The sequence below is a fragment of the Colletotrichum siamense genome (genome assembly GCF_013390195.1).
Source record: "Colletotrichum siamense strain Cg363 chromosome Unknown KSG_Cg363_contig06, whole genome shotgun sequence".
Classification (NCBI taxonomy): Eukaryota; Fungi; Ascomycota; class Sordariomycetes; order Glomerellales; family Glomerellaceae; genus Colletotrichum; species Colletotrichum siamense.
Window position 1 is genome coordinate 4,663,042 of NW_023501019.1, and position 18,693 is coordinate 4,681,734.

At 53.5% G+C, this 18,693-nt stretch overlaps 9 protein-coding genes across 9 annotated transcripts; 5 read left to right on the forward strand and 4 right to left on the reverse strand.

Moving 5' to 3' along the window:
• Positions 1-1,630: 1,630 nt before the first annotated feature.
• CGCS363_v010260 (uncharacterized protein) lies at positions 1,631-2,190 on the reverse strand (the record flags this gene model as incomplete). Its single annotated transcript, XM_036642109.1, has 2 exons — positions 1,631-1,981; positions 2,035-2,190. 2 exons carry the CDS (start codon positions 2,188-2,190, stop codon positions 1,631-1,633), a joined length of 507 nt encoding a protein of 168 aa, XP_036493050.1.
• A 716-nt stretch (positions 2,191-2,906) lies between these two features.
• CGCS363_v010261 (uncharacterized protein) lies at positions 2,907-4,328 on the reverse strand (the record flags this gene model as incomplete). Its single annotated transcript, XM_036642110.1, has 3 exons — positions 2,907-3,530; positions 3,588-3,659; positions 4,227-4,328. 3 exons carry the CDS (start codon positions 4,326-4,328, stop codon positions 2,907-2,909), a joined length of 798 nt encoding a protein of 265 aa, XP_036493049.1.
• Positions 4,329-5,353: 1,025 nt separating this feature from the next.
• On the reverse strand, positions 5,354-6,129 carry CGCS363_v010262 (uncharacterized protein; the record flags this gene model as incomplete). The annotated part of the gene is made up of 2 exons (XM_036642111.1): positions 5,354-5,914; positions 6,025-6,129. 2 exons carry the CDS (start codon positions 6,127-6,129, stop codon positions 5,354-5,356), a joined length of 666 nt encoding a protein of 221 aa, XP_036493048.1.
• Positions 6,130-7,173: 1,044 nt separating this feature from the next.
• On the forward strand, positions 7,174-7,356 carry CGCS363_v010263 (uncharacterized protein; the record flags this gene model as incomplete). The annotated part of the gene is made up of 1 exon (XM_036642112.1): positions 7,174-7,356. One exon carries the CDS (start codon positions 7,174-7,176, stop codon positions 7,354-7,356), a length of 183 nt encoding a protein of 60 aa, XP_036493108.1.
• A 734-nt stretch (positions 7,357-8,090) lies between these two features.
• CGCS363_v010264 (uncharacterized protein) lies at positions 8,091-9,572 on the forward strand (the record flags this gene model as incomplete). Its single annotated transcript, XM_036642113.1, has 1 exon — positions 8,091-9,572. One exon carries the CDS (start codon positions 8,091-8,093, stop codon positions 9,570-9,572), a length of 1,482 nt encoding a protein of 493 aa, XP_036493693.1.
• Positions 9,573-10,476: 904 nt separating this feature from the next.
• On the forward strand, positions 10,477-11,294 carry tropE-7 (Short-chain dehydrogenase/reductase tropE; the record flags this gene model as incomplete). Its single annotated transcript, XM_036642114.1, has 2 exons — positions 10,477-10,513; positions 10,570-11,294. 2 exons carry the CDS (start codon positions 10,477-10,479, stop codon positions 11,292-11,294), a joined length of 762 nt encoding a protein of 253 aa, XP_036493107.1.
• Positions 11,295-12,933: 1,639 nt separating this feature from the next.
• CGCS363_v010266 (uncharacterized protein) lies at positions 12,934-13,314 on the forward strand (the record flags this gene model as incomplete). Its single annotated transcript, XM_036642115.1, has 1 exon — positions 12,934-13,314. The coding sequence occupies one exon, from the start codon at positions 12,934-12,936 to the stop codon at positions 13,312-13,314; it is 381 nt and encodes a 126-aa protein (XP_036493106.1).
• A 780-nt stretch (positions 13,315-14,094) lies between these two features.
• On the forward strand, positions 14,095-14,916 carry CGCS363_v010267 (Ribosomal RNA-processing protein 1-like protein; the record flags this gene model as incomplete). The annotated part of the gene is made up of 2 exons (XM_036642116.1): positions 14,095-14,146; positions 14,225-14,916. 2 exons carry the CDS (start codon positions 14,095-14,097, stop codon positions 14,914-14,916), a joined length of 744 nt encoding a protein of 247 aa, XP_036493105.1.
• A 504-nt stretch (positions 14,917-15,420) lies between these two features.
• Positions 15,421-17,182, reverse strand: LCB4 (Sphingoid long chain base kinase 4; the record flags this gene model as incomplete). The annotated part of the gene is made up of 4 exons (XM_036642117.1): positions 15,421-15,789; positions 15,839-16,851; positions 16,912-16,968; positions 17,023-17,182. The coding sequence occupies 4 exons, from the start codon at positions 17,180-17,182 to the stop codon at positions 15,421-15,423; spliced, it is 1,599 nt and encodes a 532-aa protein (XP_036493057.1).
• Between the last annotated feature and the right edge of the window lie 1,511 nt (positions 17,183-18,693).

The following is an 18,693-nucleotide window of genomic DNA, read 5'->3' on the forward strand; positions in this document are numbered from 1 at the left end:
CCAGTCAGCAGGAGGAACCTACTGGTAAGTCACACTAGAAGTTCTCAAACGCAAATCTTGCCACACCCTGCATCCGTGATGTCGTCGCGCGTGCCTTCCAGTTCCCGACAAAGCGCACGAATCCCGAAGCCATGAGAGCCGGCGAAGCCATTCCATCCAGGGTCTCGCACCTGTTAGAGCTGTTGATTCCCTGACTGGGTATGACCACCGGACACATCCCAGACACACATTGAAGTGATTTGATCGAGACCGCCCCACAAGATCAACCCCCGAACGAGAGCATAGCGAATGACCTTCAGCTGGTTTAAGGTGCAACGAGACAAACGAACCATCCCGAGCCAGTGGTGGCTGAGGATCCCGACGCCATTGTCTGACAAGAGAGCGTCTCTGAAGGACGACGCCCCGACTCACAGTTGAGCGGTTGACCGAGCCAAATGGTCCTGGCAGTCGAGCATGCTCCAGAGCGGTATCTCAGGCCAAACCTCTCGACGACAATCGAGTCTTAGGGCTCAAAGGTGGACAGGCAGGAAATGTGGAAAGAAGTGCAAGAAAAACGAGGCTGGGAATGGGCTTACCTGGCTGAAATTGCAACCCAGGATCTCTTCCAAGATCTCGTCGGGGACATCATCGCCGGGCTCCTTGATCATCTTGCACTGTCTCACTCCAGGAGATGACATGTTGTCGTGCTATTGCGAGAGGTCAGTAGGCTCGGATGACAAATTTGAAGGGGACTGAGGGGTGCGTACGGCGGATGGAAGACTTTGGAGATGGGGTGGCGGAAGTTGTAGGAAGAATGGAGAGTGGGAAAGACTGAGAGAGGCAAAGTTGGAAGAAGTAAGCAGGTGTCGGGAGAAGGGCAAGGGGAGGAGGGTTGGTATTGACCAGATCCCACGCACAAAACGCAGACGAAAAAGAAAAAGAAAGGTCAAGTTGAAAACGAAGGGCCTCAAAAGTCCTAAGGTGAGAAAAGAGTGAAGTTTTTGAGTGCTGAGATTGGTGTGGGTGGGTGGTAAGAAGGCAGGAGCAGGAGCACCAACTGGGCAGGAACGAACAGGAGGAAGGTGAGATGGAGGGAAGAAGTTCGGCGCGCGGCTGATTGACGCGTCGCAAACCAGCGAGTAGAAAAATGGAAGACAAGTAAGAACCCGAAGTCCGTACGAAGAGAATCTGATTCGCGGTACTTACCTCATCGCAATCTGAGAAGGTTGTCGGAGGACATCAAGGCCAGTGCGAGGCTTGGATGGTTTGCGGATGTTGTTGGTTTTGGGGAAAAGACGAAACCCGAAAGGTTTTCGAGGGGAAACGGGTTTTGGCTGAAGAGGGAGTCGCGTCAGGTTGCCAGAGTTGAAGACGGTGCTGGGCAGTTCAAGGAACCAAGCCTTGGAAGCGAGGTGAAAAGTTTTTCTCCATTCTTTGATTTGTATTGACACAAATGGAAGGAGCAGCCAAATTTGGGGTGATGAAAGAGATGAGCAGATTCTTCAAGGAAGACACATGATCAGCATGAGAGAGAGGTCCTAGGAAGTGTACAAAGAATCACTCATGCCAAAATGAATAACGGAGACCACAATCTCATAATTCAAAGTGATGTCTACCTAGAAACAGCCCATACAAAGTGCTGGTTCCATAACTAGAGCTTGCGGCCCACAGCAAAGGCAGCAAGGACGAACACAGTGAACCACGTAGCGAAGAACATCGTCTGCATGATAATCCGAATCCTCTGCTCCAAGCTAAACCAAAGCTGCAACTGCTTCATTCCCTCCTCCAAATTGCGGAGGTCTCGCTCAAGTCTCTTCAGATTATCATCCAGGGTATTTATAGCGGCAATTTCCATGACTTGCTCACACCGGATGAGATCAATTTGATTCATCCAAGCATCGACAGAATCCATCTGGGGTCCAAGGTACGCGTGAGGGTGGTTGGTCGCGTTGAATGCAGCGGACTGGGCGGCCTCCCGTTGAAGCAAGGCGTTGAGCAGTGCCTAGTACACAACCAGTCAGCAAGAACACCAGAATCCCATCAAGACAAGCTCACAAATTCACTGGCCGACATTTCAATCTCGTAGACTTCATATTCAATGGCAGACTCTGGGAGATTCTCATTCTCGGCGGCGTGAGTCTGCTCCTCCCTGCGATTCTGGATGCCTGGAGCACCCTGAACAGGGACGACATTCTGCGGGCGAGATGCCATTCTGAGTCGAGGTTCGGTATGTCTGTGATGCCAGCAATATGTGAGCCGAGTTCCAACTGAGTGTCACGGGTTGCTGGCTTACCTGGCGCTGATGCGACTGATGGTAAATTGTTGGTAGGCAGCGATGTGATCGCGTTTGAATGGGCCGAAATCCTTTCTGAACCCAACAAATACCAGACAAGAAGGTGATTTGGATTGGGAGGAAACTGGCTCCCTTGGTTGGTCCTCCGAAGACAGAAAGTCGCGTGTCGTGTTAGGTTGTGGGATGTGGGCGGCGCGAAAGACCGTGCCCAGCCAACCACGATTTCTGGCTGCAGGTGAAGTTGAAGTAAAAGCGAGGAAGGTGAGCTGAAATGGCAAACGCTTTTTCGTGTTATAACGTCAACCCGTCCTCTGCGCTTGTGGTTGCGAAAGGGAAGAGATATCTTAGGCAAGGCAGGAGCGAAGGGAAAACTGGCAATGACGGTCTGCTCGAAGACTTCAAGGGGGCAGTCGGCTGAAGACACTGGGATCCTCGATAAATCGGATTGAATTTCAGTAGAGGTTCGTTATGGCGCGTCCTAGGTGCCAATGCTACGTACGGTATCCATCAGAAACTTGTCAAACTACGGCCTCGGTCTCTGCAAACGGAATTGCACTGTGTACACCTAAGGTGTTTCTCGCCCGAACCCGATCTTCCAAGCGACATCTCCATCCAGCTTTAAGCCTTAAGCATATCAGTCGCGAGTGAGGTGAATCAGGATATACATGAGGACCACCATGGCGAGGCCACCGAACAGCATGTGGTGCTTCTGGGGGAGCGCGGCCAACACTCTCTGAGGGAGCGCGGCCAACACGCTCTCCATGAGATCTTGGCGGTCAATGACACCCTCGAGCCGTCCCCGGAGAACGTTGTCCGCCTCCTGGAGTCTGACAAGCTGATCACCGAAATGCTTCTTCAGGGCTTTGAGCTCGTAGGCATTGGACGCGGCGAGCCGATCGAACTTGTCATCGATTCGCTGGCGATCGTATTCCTGACGTGTGCGGAGGCCACTGAGGTCTTCCTGCATTGTCGTGTGCACCATGCGGATCGCTTCGATGGCGTCAGTGTTGACTGCAGATCGCTCTGAATTGACTGCGTTGCCGGTCAAGGCCTCGAGGGCGCGCTTGTCAGTCAAGCTGGTGAGCTCCGACAGATCGGCAGACTTCTTAGTGAAGCTCTTCAAGGTGCGGAGGGCATCCTTGGTGAAGACACGTCGATGAACAATCTCTTGCTGCTGGTTGAAGTCGATCTGCATAATCTTAGACTTCCACTCGTCGTCAAAATCGTCGCTTTGAGGGCGCGTGGCATCCTCGTGATCCTGCTGGAACGAAATTAGCAAGAATGGGTAGACGGTGGGAAAATGACTGGAACTTACCTGGGGCTCCACGGTGCCATGAACAAAGTCGGCCGCGATGCTGAGATCCATGAGGTTGGGTTCGTTCTGTGCCTTCGACCCGTCAGCAGCCTTTCTTCAAAGGTCCTACAGGTAAGCCATTCTTGGAATCCTCAAGCGCCCATCCTTGGTGCTGTGCCCTGCATCTTTGCGCCATTCTGGAGTGTATTCTGTAAAGAGCTGGACTCTTCGACGTTCCCGAAGCCCGTCTCTTGCTTGGTTAGAGCAGAGACACTTCTCCAGAAACACACATTGAAGTGATTGTGCCGGGTGTGACTCAGACAAAACACGGCGAACCCCCGAAACAGGAGATTGGGGGATCGCCTCAGAACCTGTTGCCCGTGACCACCATCGGAGCAGTCCAGAGTATGGCATTAACCCTGCTGGACCGACCCAAATCCCCCAAAGGGAATTGAGGCAGGGATCTTTGCACCGTCGAGACTGAAGGTTGGCGCCCCTGCCCAGTGTAGGGTGGTTTGCAGCGACCAAGCATGCCTCAGCCTTTCCGGGCTCCCGACCATCCCTTTCTTAGGGCCCAGCAGGGCAAGACTGGCAGACCAGCGTGAAGACGGACAAGGAAAACGAGATCGGGTCCTCAAACAAAGTGAAATGCGGGCTTACCTCGGTGGCAGAATCGTCGGGCGAGGGATGGGCGTCACCGTCATCAGCGGCGCGGCTGCCGAGGCCGAGGCCAGGAACCAAGCTGGGAGGAGTCGACGGCATCTCGAAGTCGATGGTTGCGATCAAATCGATAGATAAGGATTTGTCGTTGAGTCGCAAAGTGGTGACGGTTCGCGATGCTGAATTTCCTCAACCTTCAACCGCGTTTGGTGGTTAGCTGGTTGGACGGCTTGGGAGAAGATGAAAGGAGTAGATTGAGGAGGGTGAAGGAGAGAGAAAACGGCGAAGTTTGCTTTGTTTTTTGGGGGCCGCCTCGAAGAGGAGTGTCACGCGTGGGACGCGTGTCCAGGTGAGAAAAGCACTGGTGAAAGCGCGCGTCTGAACGGGGAGGTTGGGATGGAGAGCGGGAAGGGAAGTCGCGGAGCAGCTTGGGCAGAAAAGGATGTTCAACGGCGCCTTCCATCCAAATGACGTTGCGACTCTTGAACACCAAAGAGAATAAGAAAGATAGACTTACCGTAGATCTTGGGCGATGAGGGGGAGTTAATGGGCAGAGTGGCGACGGAAGGTGAAGCGAATTGCCTTGTTCCGTAGCCCATTCCTCGTGAATGGATGTGGGCTTGTTGAGAGAAGAAGAAGAAGATCAGTTATCAGTCAGCAGGGCGGTCGATGTTGTTGGGCAAGTGAGAGGAAGACCAGTGATCATGACCAGACGGGGTTGGGAGGTTGAAGGGGTGGGTAGCCTGAGGCGGCCGTAGGAGTCGACGCGGTGCTGTGGCAACGAGAAGATGGAGGACCGATTGTGTGTAGGTAGGTGGGTAGGTAGGTGTGGTGGTTCGAATGTGAGAAAGCTTCTGCCTGGACGACCGGACGGCCTCGACCGTCCCATGCTCTTCCGGTCGTCCCTTGCTTGAGGTGAACAAGTCAAAGTGCGTCCAAGAAAGCAGACTTGGCCTCGTTCAAGGAAGGAGCGGCCGATCTGGGTTTTTACCAACATAGCGTCAAACGACTTTTTCACGGTAGACCATCATATCAGAAACTTGCATAAACTTAATGATTTCTCTGGCTTCTCCCCTCGATCTCGATACGTAGCTTTGGTGTTGTCCAGATACACGTTACGTAGGTGCCTACTCGTGGCGGCGGACATCCTTGATCGCAATGATGAATGCCATGTCGATGATGACAATAAGACCGGCCATAACCGCGAAGAACCAAATGACCCGATCTAGGTGATCAACGCGCTTTTCGAGATCGTCAAGGCGCAGCTTCACGAGATCATACTCATCGTCATGTTCAAATTCCAGCCATTCCGCTCTCTCCTCGCGCCGCTTCTCTCGCTCTTCGTGGCGCTTCTCTCTCTCTTCATGACGCTTCTCCCGCTCCTCGTGGCGCTTCTCCCTCAGCTCATGGACCTCCTCTCTGTGCTTCTGCTGGTCAAGAAAGTCCTTGATGGCGGTGCCGACGGGTTGGCTAGCGTTGGTGTTCTCATGGATGATGGTGGAGCTGCTCTTTGGGAGTCTCTGGGCTCTTTGGAAGACTTTGATGGCAAGCATCTCCTGCTGTTCATCAAGCGGCTCCTTGCCGAACTCGAGTCGCTCCTGATTTATCTCCGCTAGCATATCGGCGAGGCCCACGGTAGGGCCGCGAAGCTCTTGGCAAGTGTCACTGCTGGTGTTGGTGAGGTGGCCCTGCATGACAGAAAACAAAAGTCAGCTTTATATACCGTAGCGAAATATTTCCATCTCTTGATATTGAAACAGAAGGGACAAAAGTCCCGTAGGGTGTGGCGAAGACGTACCTCAGTGCTGGTCGACTGACGGCGATCACGACGACGGTAGCCAGCCTGGTTATCCAGGCGACCAAAGCCTGAGAACTCAGACTGGTGAATTTGATCTTCCTGCATTGTGAACTTGTCGTCTGAGGCCGTCTTTCTGGGGTTCGGTGGCTCAGATCATGACTTCCAAAGTCAACGGATGCGTGGTGCTTAGCCAAGACTCAAGGGACTCAGAATCTGTGATGGCACGGTTGAGAAACTCGAACAATTGGTCAAAGGAAGGAAGTTTTCTGACTAGCGGTCGGCTTCTGGTGCGAGGAATTTACTCGTTGTGTGCAACTTTTCTCAGTGGGCAGAAGACAAAGGTGGAGATGGAGGGAGAGGGTGGTGGCAGTCCAAGGGCAGAACAAAATGAGGTTGGTCCACCACATAAAGGTCGCAGCCTGGTACCCAAGCAGAAGGAGCTAGAATTTGAATATCTCAAGCAAAACTCCAGTGTCTATGACGTAAGCAGAGTAAACAAAGCTCTGTGATATGCTCAAGACGCGTGAGAGATGCTGAAGGTGAAATGTCAAGTGGGTCCACGCAAGAGAGAAGTCACACTGATTTCCTCTCAAAGGAGCGCGTTCACCTCCATCACAAGTTTAGACCAAGGACAGTTGACTTGTCTGCCGTCTCATTGTTTTTCCTTGCCGCCTTCCTCCTATCTTAGTTTCAGGCCACCACCAGGATCCCAAAAAACCAACTTCATCTGGTCCTACTATCACCTGCCTCACTCCCAGTCGTCACTAGACAATATTGCTATTGCCAACTTCACTGTCGTCAGGTACGTGCAAACTTTCATCTGGTCATTTCTCTTGCCTCAGGACAACGCGCAGTCCCATGTTGTATTCATCATCCATTGCTGACACGCAGAACAGCACCATGACCCAGATCAATGGCTCCGAGAACAAGGGACCTGCTGCCCGAGGCAGGGAGAAGACCATGGAAGACTATGCTTAGGAAGCGTTTGTCGCTGTAAATCTCCGCATGGCTCAGAATGTCGGTATCCTTCTTTTTCACTGAACCTGCCAATGGCTGACTGATCCGCAGGGCACCCCCCGTCCTCAGTCAGAGGTAGCTGCCCGCGTCATCGCTCATCTGCGCGACTTGCTCGACCGTCAGTGTGCCCAGATGGTTGCCCAAGAGATTGCCCATCAGCAACAGATTGCCGAACTCAACGACAACTTCCGCAAGCAGTTGATGGAGCAGCAGGCCGTCGCCAAGGCTGAGATCAACCGTGCCTGGGAGCTCTGCGACACTCAGATGGCGGCCGTGGCCGACTTGATGGCTGAGCAGAACAAGAAGCAGAAGTAGGAGGGTGATTAGCAATACTATGATAGGTATCGACTTTGGCACCGATGGAAGGCCGGCTGTGGTCTGAACAACCTTCTCTGTTAGCAACAAGTAGCAGTCGCACTACATATGAATACGTCAGAGGAAGAACCTTCCAATACTCAGTTGTTTTCAAGTTTTCGCACATTTCTGAGGCGTGGTTTTTCCATCCGTTCCGCCTTCCAATGCCTACCTTGCTGGTTTCGGCTGGTACTCTCGCCTTCGAGATACCTCTTGGAATAAATCACAAAGGCTTTTTGCTTTGAAAGACGTCATCCTACCATGGTAGTCTTGGTTCCGAGTCCAGCAGTGGGGACCAAAATCCACACATGTCTGCTTCAGACCCAACCTTGGAAGTCTGGAACCCTTCAACGTTCGCTGCATCCATGGTGAACTTTGATAAGCCACCTTTGCAACCAAGTCAAAGGTTCTATAAAACGATGCGAATTTTTACACAGACGCCTTTCTTTTTCTTCTCCTCTGCTCATACCCAACGCAATTTCGCAACTCCATTTCCGCACTTCCCCCTTCCGTAAGTGCCGTCTGAACGCCATTTTGATACAAGGACAACAGATCCCATACGGCAATACGCCTAGGGCTTGAACTATCTTCTTCCCACGAATCCTTGCTAACAAACCTCGTATTTAGATTGCCCCGCCCCAGCATACGGATACCCAAAACGAGATTGAAAAAAAGGTTTCTCACAGATGAGCAAGATGGAGACCCTCAGCGACTTCGAAATCGTCGATGTCCCCAAGTACACAGAGGCCCAGCTTGCGGCCAAGATTGCCGCCAAGGACCAAGACATCGCCGCGCTGAAGCGACGACACGAGGCCGAGTGCATCGAAATCGAACTGGCCAAGCTTTCTGAGGAGAACGAAGAGATTGCGGCGCTTAAGGAAGCGCAGGAAGCTGTGGTCGACAAATATAAGGAAATCCACGCCCTTAAGATGGCTCAGAAGAACACAGAAATCGCCGCGCTCGAGCAACAATACAACGACGAGCGCGCCGAAGCAGACGCTTTGATTGCTGAGAAGGACAAAGAAATGGCCGCGCTCGAGCAACAATACGACGACGAGTGCGACAAAGTAGACGCTTTGTTAGCTGAGAAAGACGAAGAAATCGCTAAGAAGAACGACGAAATTGCCGAGAAGAATCAAGAGATTGTCCACAAGGATGACGAGATCGCTGAGATGGACGAAGAAATTAATCAGATGTATGACGAACTGTTTGAGAAGACCGACCAAATCACCGAGAGGGATGAAGAGATTGCCAACAAAAACGACGAAATTGATAGGATGTACGAAGATATTGTTCGGAGAAACGGAATAATTGCTGAGCAAAACGACGAACTCATTGAGAAGAACCAAGAACTTACCGACAAGAACGATGAAATTGCTAAGAAGAACGACGAAATCGCTGAGAAGAACCAAGAGATTACCGATCTGAACCATCAAATCGCTAAAAAGAACGAGGAGATTTTCAAGAAGAACGAAGAAATCGTTCAGGGGAACGAAGAGCTGAAATACATGGAAATGGAAATTGAAAGCATACGCGAAAGTGTGAACGGAGTAATTGCCGATAAAGACAAGAAACTTATCAAGCAGAATCGAGAGATTGCCGCCAAGACCGAAGAAATCGCCAAGAAGGACGAAGAGATTGCTACGCAGAAGCAACAGAAGGAAGCTGCATGCGCCAAGTACATGAAAATCTATACAGATGCGTTGGCCCAGAAGAACCAAGAAATCGCGAGGATGAGGAAAGAGCACCAAGCCAGAATCGCCAAGTGCATCGAAGACGCAGCCGCCAAGCGCGCCGAAGAGCTTGAGAGATTCCAACACAATGCTCAAGAATCTCTCAACCAACACAAAAAGGAGAGCGAGGAGTCCCAGAAGCTCATCCACAGCATCATCAATGCTCAGCTGGCCGAAAGCAAGGGCAAGCTCATCAAGGAGCGCTCAGATGCTGCGGAGCTGAGACGTGAGCTTGAAGAGGAGCGTTCGACTTCTACGAAGCTGAGAAATGAGCTTGAAACCCAACGGAGCGAAAGCAGTGCTGCCGCGAACGCTCTTGAGAAGAAACGCAAGGAGTACGCCGAGTCTCTTAAATTCGACATTCAGAAGCCGGAACTTGCGCGGTCAAACTATTATAGTTATGATGACGACGACGAAGACATGAGCTTTGGTCTCTTTGATTAGCGCGTCTTCGTGTTAGATATCTAGTGGGGCGCAACACCTAGACTCATCCATGCCAAAGTGCGATGATCACAGGTTTCTGAGCCACTTCGCCCTCCAAATGCGTCGCATGAGACAATCGCTCTGGACAATAGCCTTCTGGCAACGTATTTAGCTTGTTCAGGACGGCCCGGAGCAACACACCAAAGTTTGCTTGCTTGACTGCTTTCCGAAAGGATGGGTCGATGAACGATGATTAGTGATAGTAATTCAACCATACATATCCTACGCAAACATTCTTCCAATCATCGTTGCGGCTCAAGCCAGACGTTGGCAGAGCGCTTCCCAGCAATGACGTTCACAAGGACTTGTCTGTGAGGTCTTTAGCATCATTAGAAGACATGAACATGACTTATTACAAACAGATGCCACAGGCTGGCCAAACGAGAGAAGCAGCATGATTTTCGACTCGACGATAGAAGGACAGATATTTCACTTGAACAAACCCTTTGGAGGCTTACAACAGCAAAAGTGTCATCTTCAGAGGCCATCCGCCAAATGCTAACAGCACCGCATACATGCTCATCCGCGCCACCCAAAATCGAGTGTTGCCTTTGAGATTTTTCATGAGAGATATCAGTTTGGCGCAGTCTTCAATCTGTGTTCTGAATAATTACAGGAACGGACAGGACGGATATAATGGTAGGAGGCGTCGCCGGTGGAACCGGACTAGACTATCATTAACTCCGGACCGTGCCGCATAGCTGCGGGTTAGTACCGGTGCCGCTCCGGCGGCTTCCTCTTGATATTTGGAGCAACTTGCATGAGCCATTTCGAAAAGAAAACCCGCTTGACAAGCCATCGCCTTCTGCTCTATACTCCATATCGAATTGCAAGCCTCATCTGCTTTCCAGCCACCGCAACCGCCATGGCTGCAACAGACAAGAAGCTCGTTTTTATCACCGGTAAGTCCTTTTCATGAGTACATGAAGCCAACCACTGACACGAGAACAATCTAAAGGTGGAAACCAAGGTGTGGGCTACGAGACGGCTAAGAATTTGCTGCTCTCCTCTGCCGATTACCATGTGATTCTCGGAAGTCGCGATTCGACCAAGGGCGACAAGGCTGCGATGGATCTGCTGTCCACTTCTGGAGTCAAAGGCACCGCTTCTTCAGTGCAGATAGATGTAACAGACGACGCTTCCATCAACGCAGCGGCGAGCAAAGTCGAGTCCGAATACGGGCGTCTCGATATCCTCGTCAACAATGCTGGCATCATATCGATGGGCAGCCCGCCTACCACTGCCGCATTTCGAAGAGTGCTGGATACGAACGTTGTTGGGGCTCTAGGCGTAACCGAGGCGTTCTTGCCTCTCCTCAAGAAGACTGCGCACACGCCCCCACGTCTTGTGTTCGTCAGCTCCAGCATGGGATCCATCACTCACGCCGCCGACCCCTCTTCTCCTTATTATAACCCGCACGGCACAGAATACCGAGTCAGCAAGGCCGCAGTCAATATGCTATTGAGCATGTACGCTGCTCGTCTGAAGCCTGACGGATTCCTTGTGCTCGGTGCCGATCCGGGATTGTGCGCTACCAACTTCACTGGCAATCCCACCTCTTTGAAGAATAGAGGTGCCGCGGAGCCGTCTGATGGGGGTGAACGCGTTGCTACTGTAATCAGGGGCGAGAAGGACGAAAATGCCGGCCGTGTAGTTGGAGTTTATGGAGTATGTCCCTGGTAAAGCATCAACATCAGCGAATGACGAGCATTGCATGGTGGAAAGGCCGATCTCGGTGTTGCATACAACGTGTCTCCGTTTCGGTCCAAGATTCAAATCTTCAATTTGAAAGTGACGCATCGCATCTATTGACTAGCGGTCTCAACCTGGCTCGTAGAACATGATGTGACGATGGAAGGCCATGTGTATTTCTTTCGAGGGTGCCGCGCAAAAGTATGGTAACCAAGATTTCGTACCCGAGCTCGAAGCGTCAGGATGTCGCGTGTTGTTCGCGCTTGGTCATGCCGAGGTGAAAGAGGAAGTCGTTCGCGCTGGCAACGAGGCCGATCCGAGGAGCAGACCATCTTGCGCGGCGCGCGATGACTGGCTAGCAGCAGATCAGCCAAGGTCCTCGGCACGTGGAGATTCCATGAATGCCTCACGAATGCCACGCTCGGCGTGATGGCCATCTCGCTCCTGCTCCAAGGAAGGTATCATGGGTTTCTACCGCGATATTAGTGATGTAGACACGCCGCAAGCGGCCGCGGGGGGTCATACGGGGTCGAGCCAGCGAAAAAGCTGTTGGCGAAGCAGTCCACCAACCCAGCTGCCTGGGCGATGCAGTCAGCGCCGACTTTTCGATCCCAGGAGATTTACAAGAAGGTCTTGAGTCCCATGCTGGAGGATTAGGATTCGGCCAGCAGGTCCTTGACGTTGCAACAAGTCGGAGTATACCTCCTATGGCGATCGAGTTGATGCGTTGGTCAAAACATACGTCCGGGCTAGAGATAAGATCTTGGGCACGAGAACCCTCGAGGAATGGGGCGTTGTCCCAGTGCAGGGGCTGAAGACGATGTTCACCCAACCCAAGAAGGCTTAGATCATATACATCCACATCGAACGAGTTTGAAGACACGCGTCAATGGTGACATTGAGTGATCTAGTGTAAATGGTGGGTAGCATGCAAATCAGACAAGTGACGACGAAGACATCACGGCCGACCCGGAATCCACGCCAGCTGGATATTGACCGCAACGAACGTCGATGGTGCTGAACACGCTGGAGGCGCCTCCCTCCAGGCTGGCTGGCTCGTCAGTGAGACCGCCGTAACTTGAAGCTGGAGATGGAGAGAGGTGTGGCCAGCAGCAGCGCACCCATGGGCAAGAGACAGGTGCCCCACCCGCTCCTTCTCTCCTTCCCTTCTTTCCTCCCTCCTTCCTCAGCGGTCCCGTCTCTCGTATATTCTTCGTCCCATTCACCACAGCCTCAGCTATAAAACCCACCTCCCACACACTCAACCCCCAGAAAATATTTCCTTCTTCCCACAACAACACCAACAAAACCTTTCCATCCAGATCACAATACACCCAAGACACTTCCAAACATTTCACACCACCAACAAGGTAAGCTGCCTCTGTCTTCCCACGCGCTTGCCCTTCGCGCCTCTGTTCAGAATCATCTTGCTGACGTTCAAACCTCTCTTGCGCGCGCAGACTCTCATCCTCACCAACCGACAAAATGCTTTTCACTGGCAAGAACACTTCCAAGTCAACTGTGAGTACTGTCCTGTCCCTTTTATCCAATCACTCTGCCCTTTGGTTGCTGTCCTTCATTCCTGCCATCTGCCTTTGTCGCCATTTTATTCAGTTCAAACACTCACAAGATGGATGCAAAACAGGAAGGATTGGATGACTATGAGCTTGTCGACGTCCCTCAGTGGTCCCAAGATCAACTTGACAGGATGATCGGAGAAGCTCGCGCTTCCCTCACCAAGGAGCTTGAGGCCAAATTTCAAGCCAAGGCCGATGAGACGAAGGCCCAAAGTGAGCGTGTCTTGAACTCCAAGGTCATTGACCTCAAGTCGCAACACGAGGTCAAGATTTACGAACTCAACCGCGTCCACGACAAGGACGTCGCTGTTCTCAAGGCTCAGCTTGCGACACTCGTCAAGGAGCAGGAAGGCCTTAAGAAGCAGCTGGCCGCCTCCAAGGAAGCTTACAAGCGCATTGAGAACCGCCTGGCAAACGAGTTTATCAAGAACTAGTGGTGGATTGTCTTGGGAGACTTCAACTAGCTGGGCGTTTGGGGTTGTCACATGTGGTAAAAGGGCATGGAGTTGGGGTTTTGCATTTACTACATAGGCAGTGGAGGTTGACAACTTGACCGCAAGAATACACACAGCAAGCTTCTGTCACGCAAGAAATTGGCTGCTGGCCACATTGTTACCCAAGTGACATGCTGACGCCCAAGACTTGCGAACATTGATGATATTTGGTAAAAGCCAGCTCACAGTACTTTCTTTGCTCCGAGAAAGCCCTTCGTTCCTTCCTGTTGAACAAAAGAAGGATGACAAAAGCTCGGATCAAAGATCCAGCAAGCAGAAGCGCCCAAAGTATCTGGATTGAATGACGGATCGGAGATACATATGGTGTACCCATTCATCCCGTTCTACTCCAATGCGCCTGAAAATTCGATTCAGTATCAAGTGGGATGAAGTCGGACGTTGTCGCGGACGAACGCCAAGCCGGAGCCGAAGTGGAGGAAGGAGACATGGGGTGGAGGTACACGGCGATGTACCTTCCCTAACCCGACCGCTCCAGACTTTTAGGCGGTGACCCGATCTGGCACCCCTGCACCTCCACACCGAGGTCGGCGGGGCAGTTTTCTCGGTGAACAACAATTTTATTTTCCCATCCCGCCCGCCTCAGCCAGCATCCTCATCACAGCCCGGCAAAACGAAAAGACCACCAAGATCCTCCCGACGCTCGTTCAACCACCCCAACCGCTGTCCAATTGAGCAGGATATGCTCAAACCCCCTTCATAATGGCGTCCCACGAACAAAACATGCCGTTTATCAAAAACCTCGCCTCCAGCGGTTCGTCCACCTCCCGTCGCAAAGCTTCGCCCGCCTTGAAAGACATCCCAAGCTGACCAAATTACCCCCCTCCAACAGACCGCAAACTCCGAACCCAGGCCCTGACCTCCCTCCAAACCTTCCTCGGCTCCCACCGCTCCCTCACCCGCATCGACGCCCTCAAGCTCTGGAAGGGCCTCTTCTACGCAATGTGGATGTGCGACCGCGCCGTCCCGCAACAGAACCTCGCCGCCGAGCTCGCCTCCCTGACCGCCTGCCTCCAGAACGCCGACGTCCCCGCCTGGCTCTCCGCCTTCTACGAGACAATGTCCAAGAACTGGACCGACATCGACGTCCTGCGCATGGAAAAGTTCCTCCTCCTCGTCCGCCGCACCTTCGCCTCGGGCCTGACCTGGGTCAAGGAGGGCGACTACGCCGAGGGGCGCGCCGACGCGCTCGCCGGCGTGCTGGCCGAGTGGCCCTTCGAGGTCGAGGGAGACCTGCGCAAGGTGCCCATCGGCCTGCGCCTGCACGGCGTGGACATCTGGGTCGACGAGCTCGAGAGGACGGAGATCATCAAGGAGGGCGCCGGCGAGAAGGCTGTCGCGTTCGCCAAGAGGGTCAGCAAGCTCGTCGAGCCGTTGAAGAGGTCGCCCATAAAGACTGTCCGCGTCAAGGCGGCCGAGTCGCTGGAGGACGACAGGCTGCCTTGGGTCGAGTCCCAGGAGGAGGACAAGGACGGCGCGGAAGAGGAAGACGACGGCGAGTGGGGTGGCTTTGACGACAAATGAGCAGGCTGCAGCATGACTTGGATCTTGTCTTTGCATTGTATGGTGAACACGGCGTTTTTTGGGTCTAGAACGGGAGGCGGCAAAATCACTTGGTATTGATCTGGGACTGCTTCAGAGGGGTGATGGGGACCGAAAAGAAAAGCAATTGTATGTGCTCAACGCTGTTCTATGGTATACATTGATATCCAATGGCTGCATTGCCGGCCGGGGCCTGTCTTGGCCCGGCGGCGACGGTAACGCTTCTTCCCATCTTGGTCTATCTGGGTATCTCGACTTTTTGAAAAACACTGCTCCCTACCGCTATTACCTCAGCCACTGCTGACCGTCAAAAGTAATCTTGAAAAAGTAACTGGAAAACGTGAGACAAGCCACTATGCCATTGATGAAGCCGTGCAATTGTCTGCGGACGGCCTGGGCGACCCAAGCCACGGCTCGCGTCGTCACATCGATGGGTGCCACAACACCTAGTGCAACGAAGAGGGCTGCCTTCTTGCAGGTGGCTTCCTACGCCATGATCCTGTTACCGATAGTGATCTTGTCCCAGTTCGTGGGACCTGCTGCCTCGTAACCGCCGCGCTTCGAGATAACCTTGCCGAGGCCCTGGTGGATCTCTGCTTGGAATGGCTCGAAGGGCACCTTTTCGCCGTCAATGCTGATGTAACCGTCCTTCTGGTTGCGCGGGGTGATGCGGTAGGCCGTAATCTTCTTGTACGAGACGAGGGGGTTGTCGAAGAACTGGCCGTTCTCCACTGACAACAGCATGCTCAGTTGAGAGCCGACCGACACATCGCCGTCTACACAGACAAGGTCCATGAGGCCGTCGTTGGCGCAGGCTGCAGCAAAGAAGTTGGCATCGGCTGCCATGTACGCCATCTAGATCCAGTTAGCAACTGCGCGTTGTGAGGTTGGGAAGTAAACCTACGTTTCCACAGTAGAAATTGCCCATAGTGTCACTGGAAATCGACTCCCAGCCCTCCGGAAGGGCATCATTGATTGTACCATAACGCAGAGGCGGCAAACCCTGGTGGGTATCTGTGTTCGACCCTGATTCGGCAGGTGCGGCGTTGGGACCCTCGCCCAAATTTGTTGCCGATGCGTTGCTCATCTTTTGCCTGTAATGCTCCTTGACCCCATGCTTATCCTCGATCTCGACCTTCACAGCAAGATCGCAAGGGTAGCACTTCTTCTGGAAGATCCTTTGCAAGAAGCCAACTGTGAAGCGCGCGCCGCCCATCCATCGCAGGTGCTCCGTCCCCAGATCGCTCTCAGCTACAACGCCGAGGGCCTGGCTCAAAAAGCTCAGCAACCGCCTGTCCCCTTGTGTGATGCTGACGAGATCAAAGGGCGTTTCAACTCCCTTGATGATGGCAAGCGCGGCCAACGAGGGCCGGTATGTACCGTAGAGGTTGCAGCTCATTGCATTGCCAGAACCACAAGGAATATGCGAGACAGCAATGGTCTGCAGAGCATGGAACGCGTCGGGGCGGTTGCCGAGTCCGTTGAAGACCTCGTGGGCCAGACCGTCACCAGAGCAGGTAACAATGGTGTCAAAGGCGTCCACGTCGATGGTTTGCGCAATATCCACAGCTTGACCCTGGCGTTCCGTCTTGACCACATCGATTGGCATACGCGCCGCCTTGAACAAAGGTTCACAGTCCACATCCCACTTCTTCTGCGCGCCTCCGGGACCGGCGTGAGGGTTCACTAGGACCTTGGCCCTCTTGCATCGCTTCGCCGGCCCGTACGCTCTGGTCAGGAGGTTGTCGGCCCATGTCTTGACGTCGGGGACGTCGGCATCGGCGACGTCAAAGATCCACTGCGCAGCTTGCACTCTGTGCTTGCCAACATATTTGGCGTAATCGATAGTGAGGGTCTGGCCGGCGAGTTCGACCCACAGGACGTTGTAAAGGGGGATCGTGGACGTCGGTGGTGCTGCTATGAGAGAGGGGGTTAGCTACGGCAGACGGACAATTCGGCTCGGGCAGGAGTGCCTACCTGGTGCGCCAAAGGAGGCGAAACTGCACGTACGACTGGTCTTCTTTGCTGTCGGGTCTTTGGACAGTCAGCGTCTCAGGCGCATCACGAAGAAGCTACAGATCAACGCACCATTCAGGACGAGGTTCTCCAAGTCCAAGACAAGCGACTTGACGCCGTCGACTTTAATGACATCGGGCAGACCCCCTCGCGATGCGGGTTTGCCGTAGGACTGGGAGGACTCGGAAATGGACTCGGGTACGGTCTGGGGGCTGCTCTGGTTGTTCGCCATGGCGGTGGTATCTCGACGGGCTCCGCGGAGCGCACTTCACATGCTACTGTGGACAGGGGGCGCGGTACAGACGGGGCTCTCTCTCGGACGGGCTCGAACGACTCGGCGGTCTCAATAAGGATTTCGTATTTCTAGAAGCTGGACGGCGGGACGAAGAGGAGATTGAAGCGACAGACGAGAACAGAAGAATAGTAGTTGGACGTGGTGGTGAGGGGGGTAAAAGGGAGCGATCAGTGTTAGCAGCGACGAGGCATTGTCAGTTATCGACTTTTTTTTCCTCGGGGGTCCTTGCTCGCTGGGTATCGTCCAGTTGCGTGCGTCTTGTAACTGCAGCTGTCGCGTCGGGTGCCGTCGCAGTTCCTCTCGAGCATGAATGATCCAGGGAGGAAAAGGAATGAGGTCAAATCCGGGGGAGGGAGGAGGAGGAAGAGGCGAGGACTAAAGGGCGCCGAGCGCAGGAGCAACGCCGGCACAGGAACAGGTCAGAAGGAGCAGGAGCAAGTGCAAGTGCAAGTGCAGGTCCCGAGGCAGGAGACACTCAGAGCAGCAGCATCGCGGTGGAAGTGGAAGGCGCCAGGCCAAATAGAGACTGGTCTGCGCGTGGAAGGCGCCCTGGTGGGTGGCACGGTGGCACGGATGGATCGGAGATTGAGACGCGGACGGGGAAAGGGCGCCCTTCGCAGCGGTAGGAAACGACTTTTAGTGACCTCCCTCGGTCAGCGTAGCGGGCAGTGTGGGCCACGGTATCGTGCTAGCAGCACCTGAGGGCGCAGACACGAAGGCAAAGGTACCTTTAGCTGTGATAAGCACCGGCACGAGGCACACGGATGCAGCATTGGCACCTCAGCATAAGGTAGCACGTCCTGCAGCGTGTCCAGTGACTCTCATGCGCCGGGCCCGCGGCGTCCGTGCCGTCCTTTTGTCTTGGTCCAGGTCTTTTGGTTGAGGTGGTCTTGCAGCAGAAGAAGCAACAAGCTGTTCCTGGAACTGGAGAACCCCCTTGTCAAACTCCTACCAAGAGCCCAGCCCAGGAACAGAAGAGTTGCTCCTCTTCGGCCAGGGAGAAAAGAAGGCACCGCCTAAGTAAGTAAGCACCTTGTCGACCTCGGTGGTGTGAGTAAGCCTGCAAGGCACATGTTGTTGAAAAGCGCTTCTGGCTGCACATCACCACCCACCTCACCTATCTGAGCAGCAGGTGCGTGGACGTCGACGTAAAAGGCAGTGTGCTCCGGACGGTCCTCGAGACGTGGCGTGGCATTCATCCAGTCGAATCGCCCTGTAGGTGTCCTCGGACGTGCAGCCGCATTGTGGGATAAACAGAGTTGGAGAAACCAACAAAGCCTTGGACGTGAACAAGACACACAAACGTCAGAGAAGAATGGAAACGAACGAGAACAATGGACGAAACCCCTCCTCCACCTCCCCTCCCGTCCCCTTGCTTTTGAAGCCCCTCTACCAACGGCGAGAGATGGCATTCGGCGATTTCCATTGTCCCCCAAGGGCCAAATGCA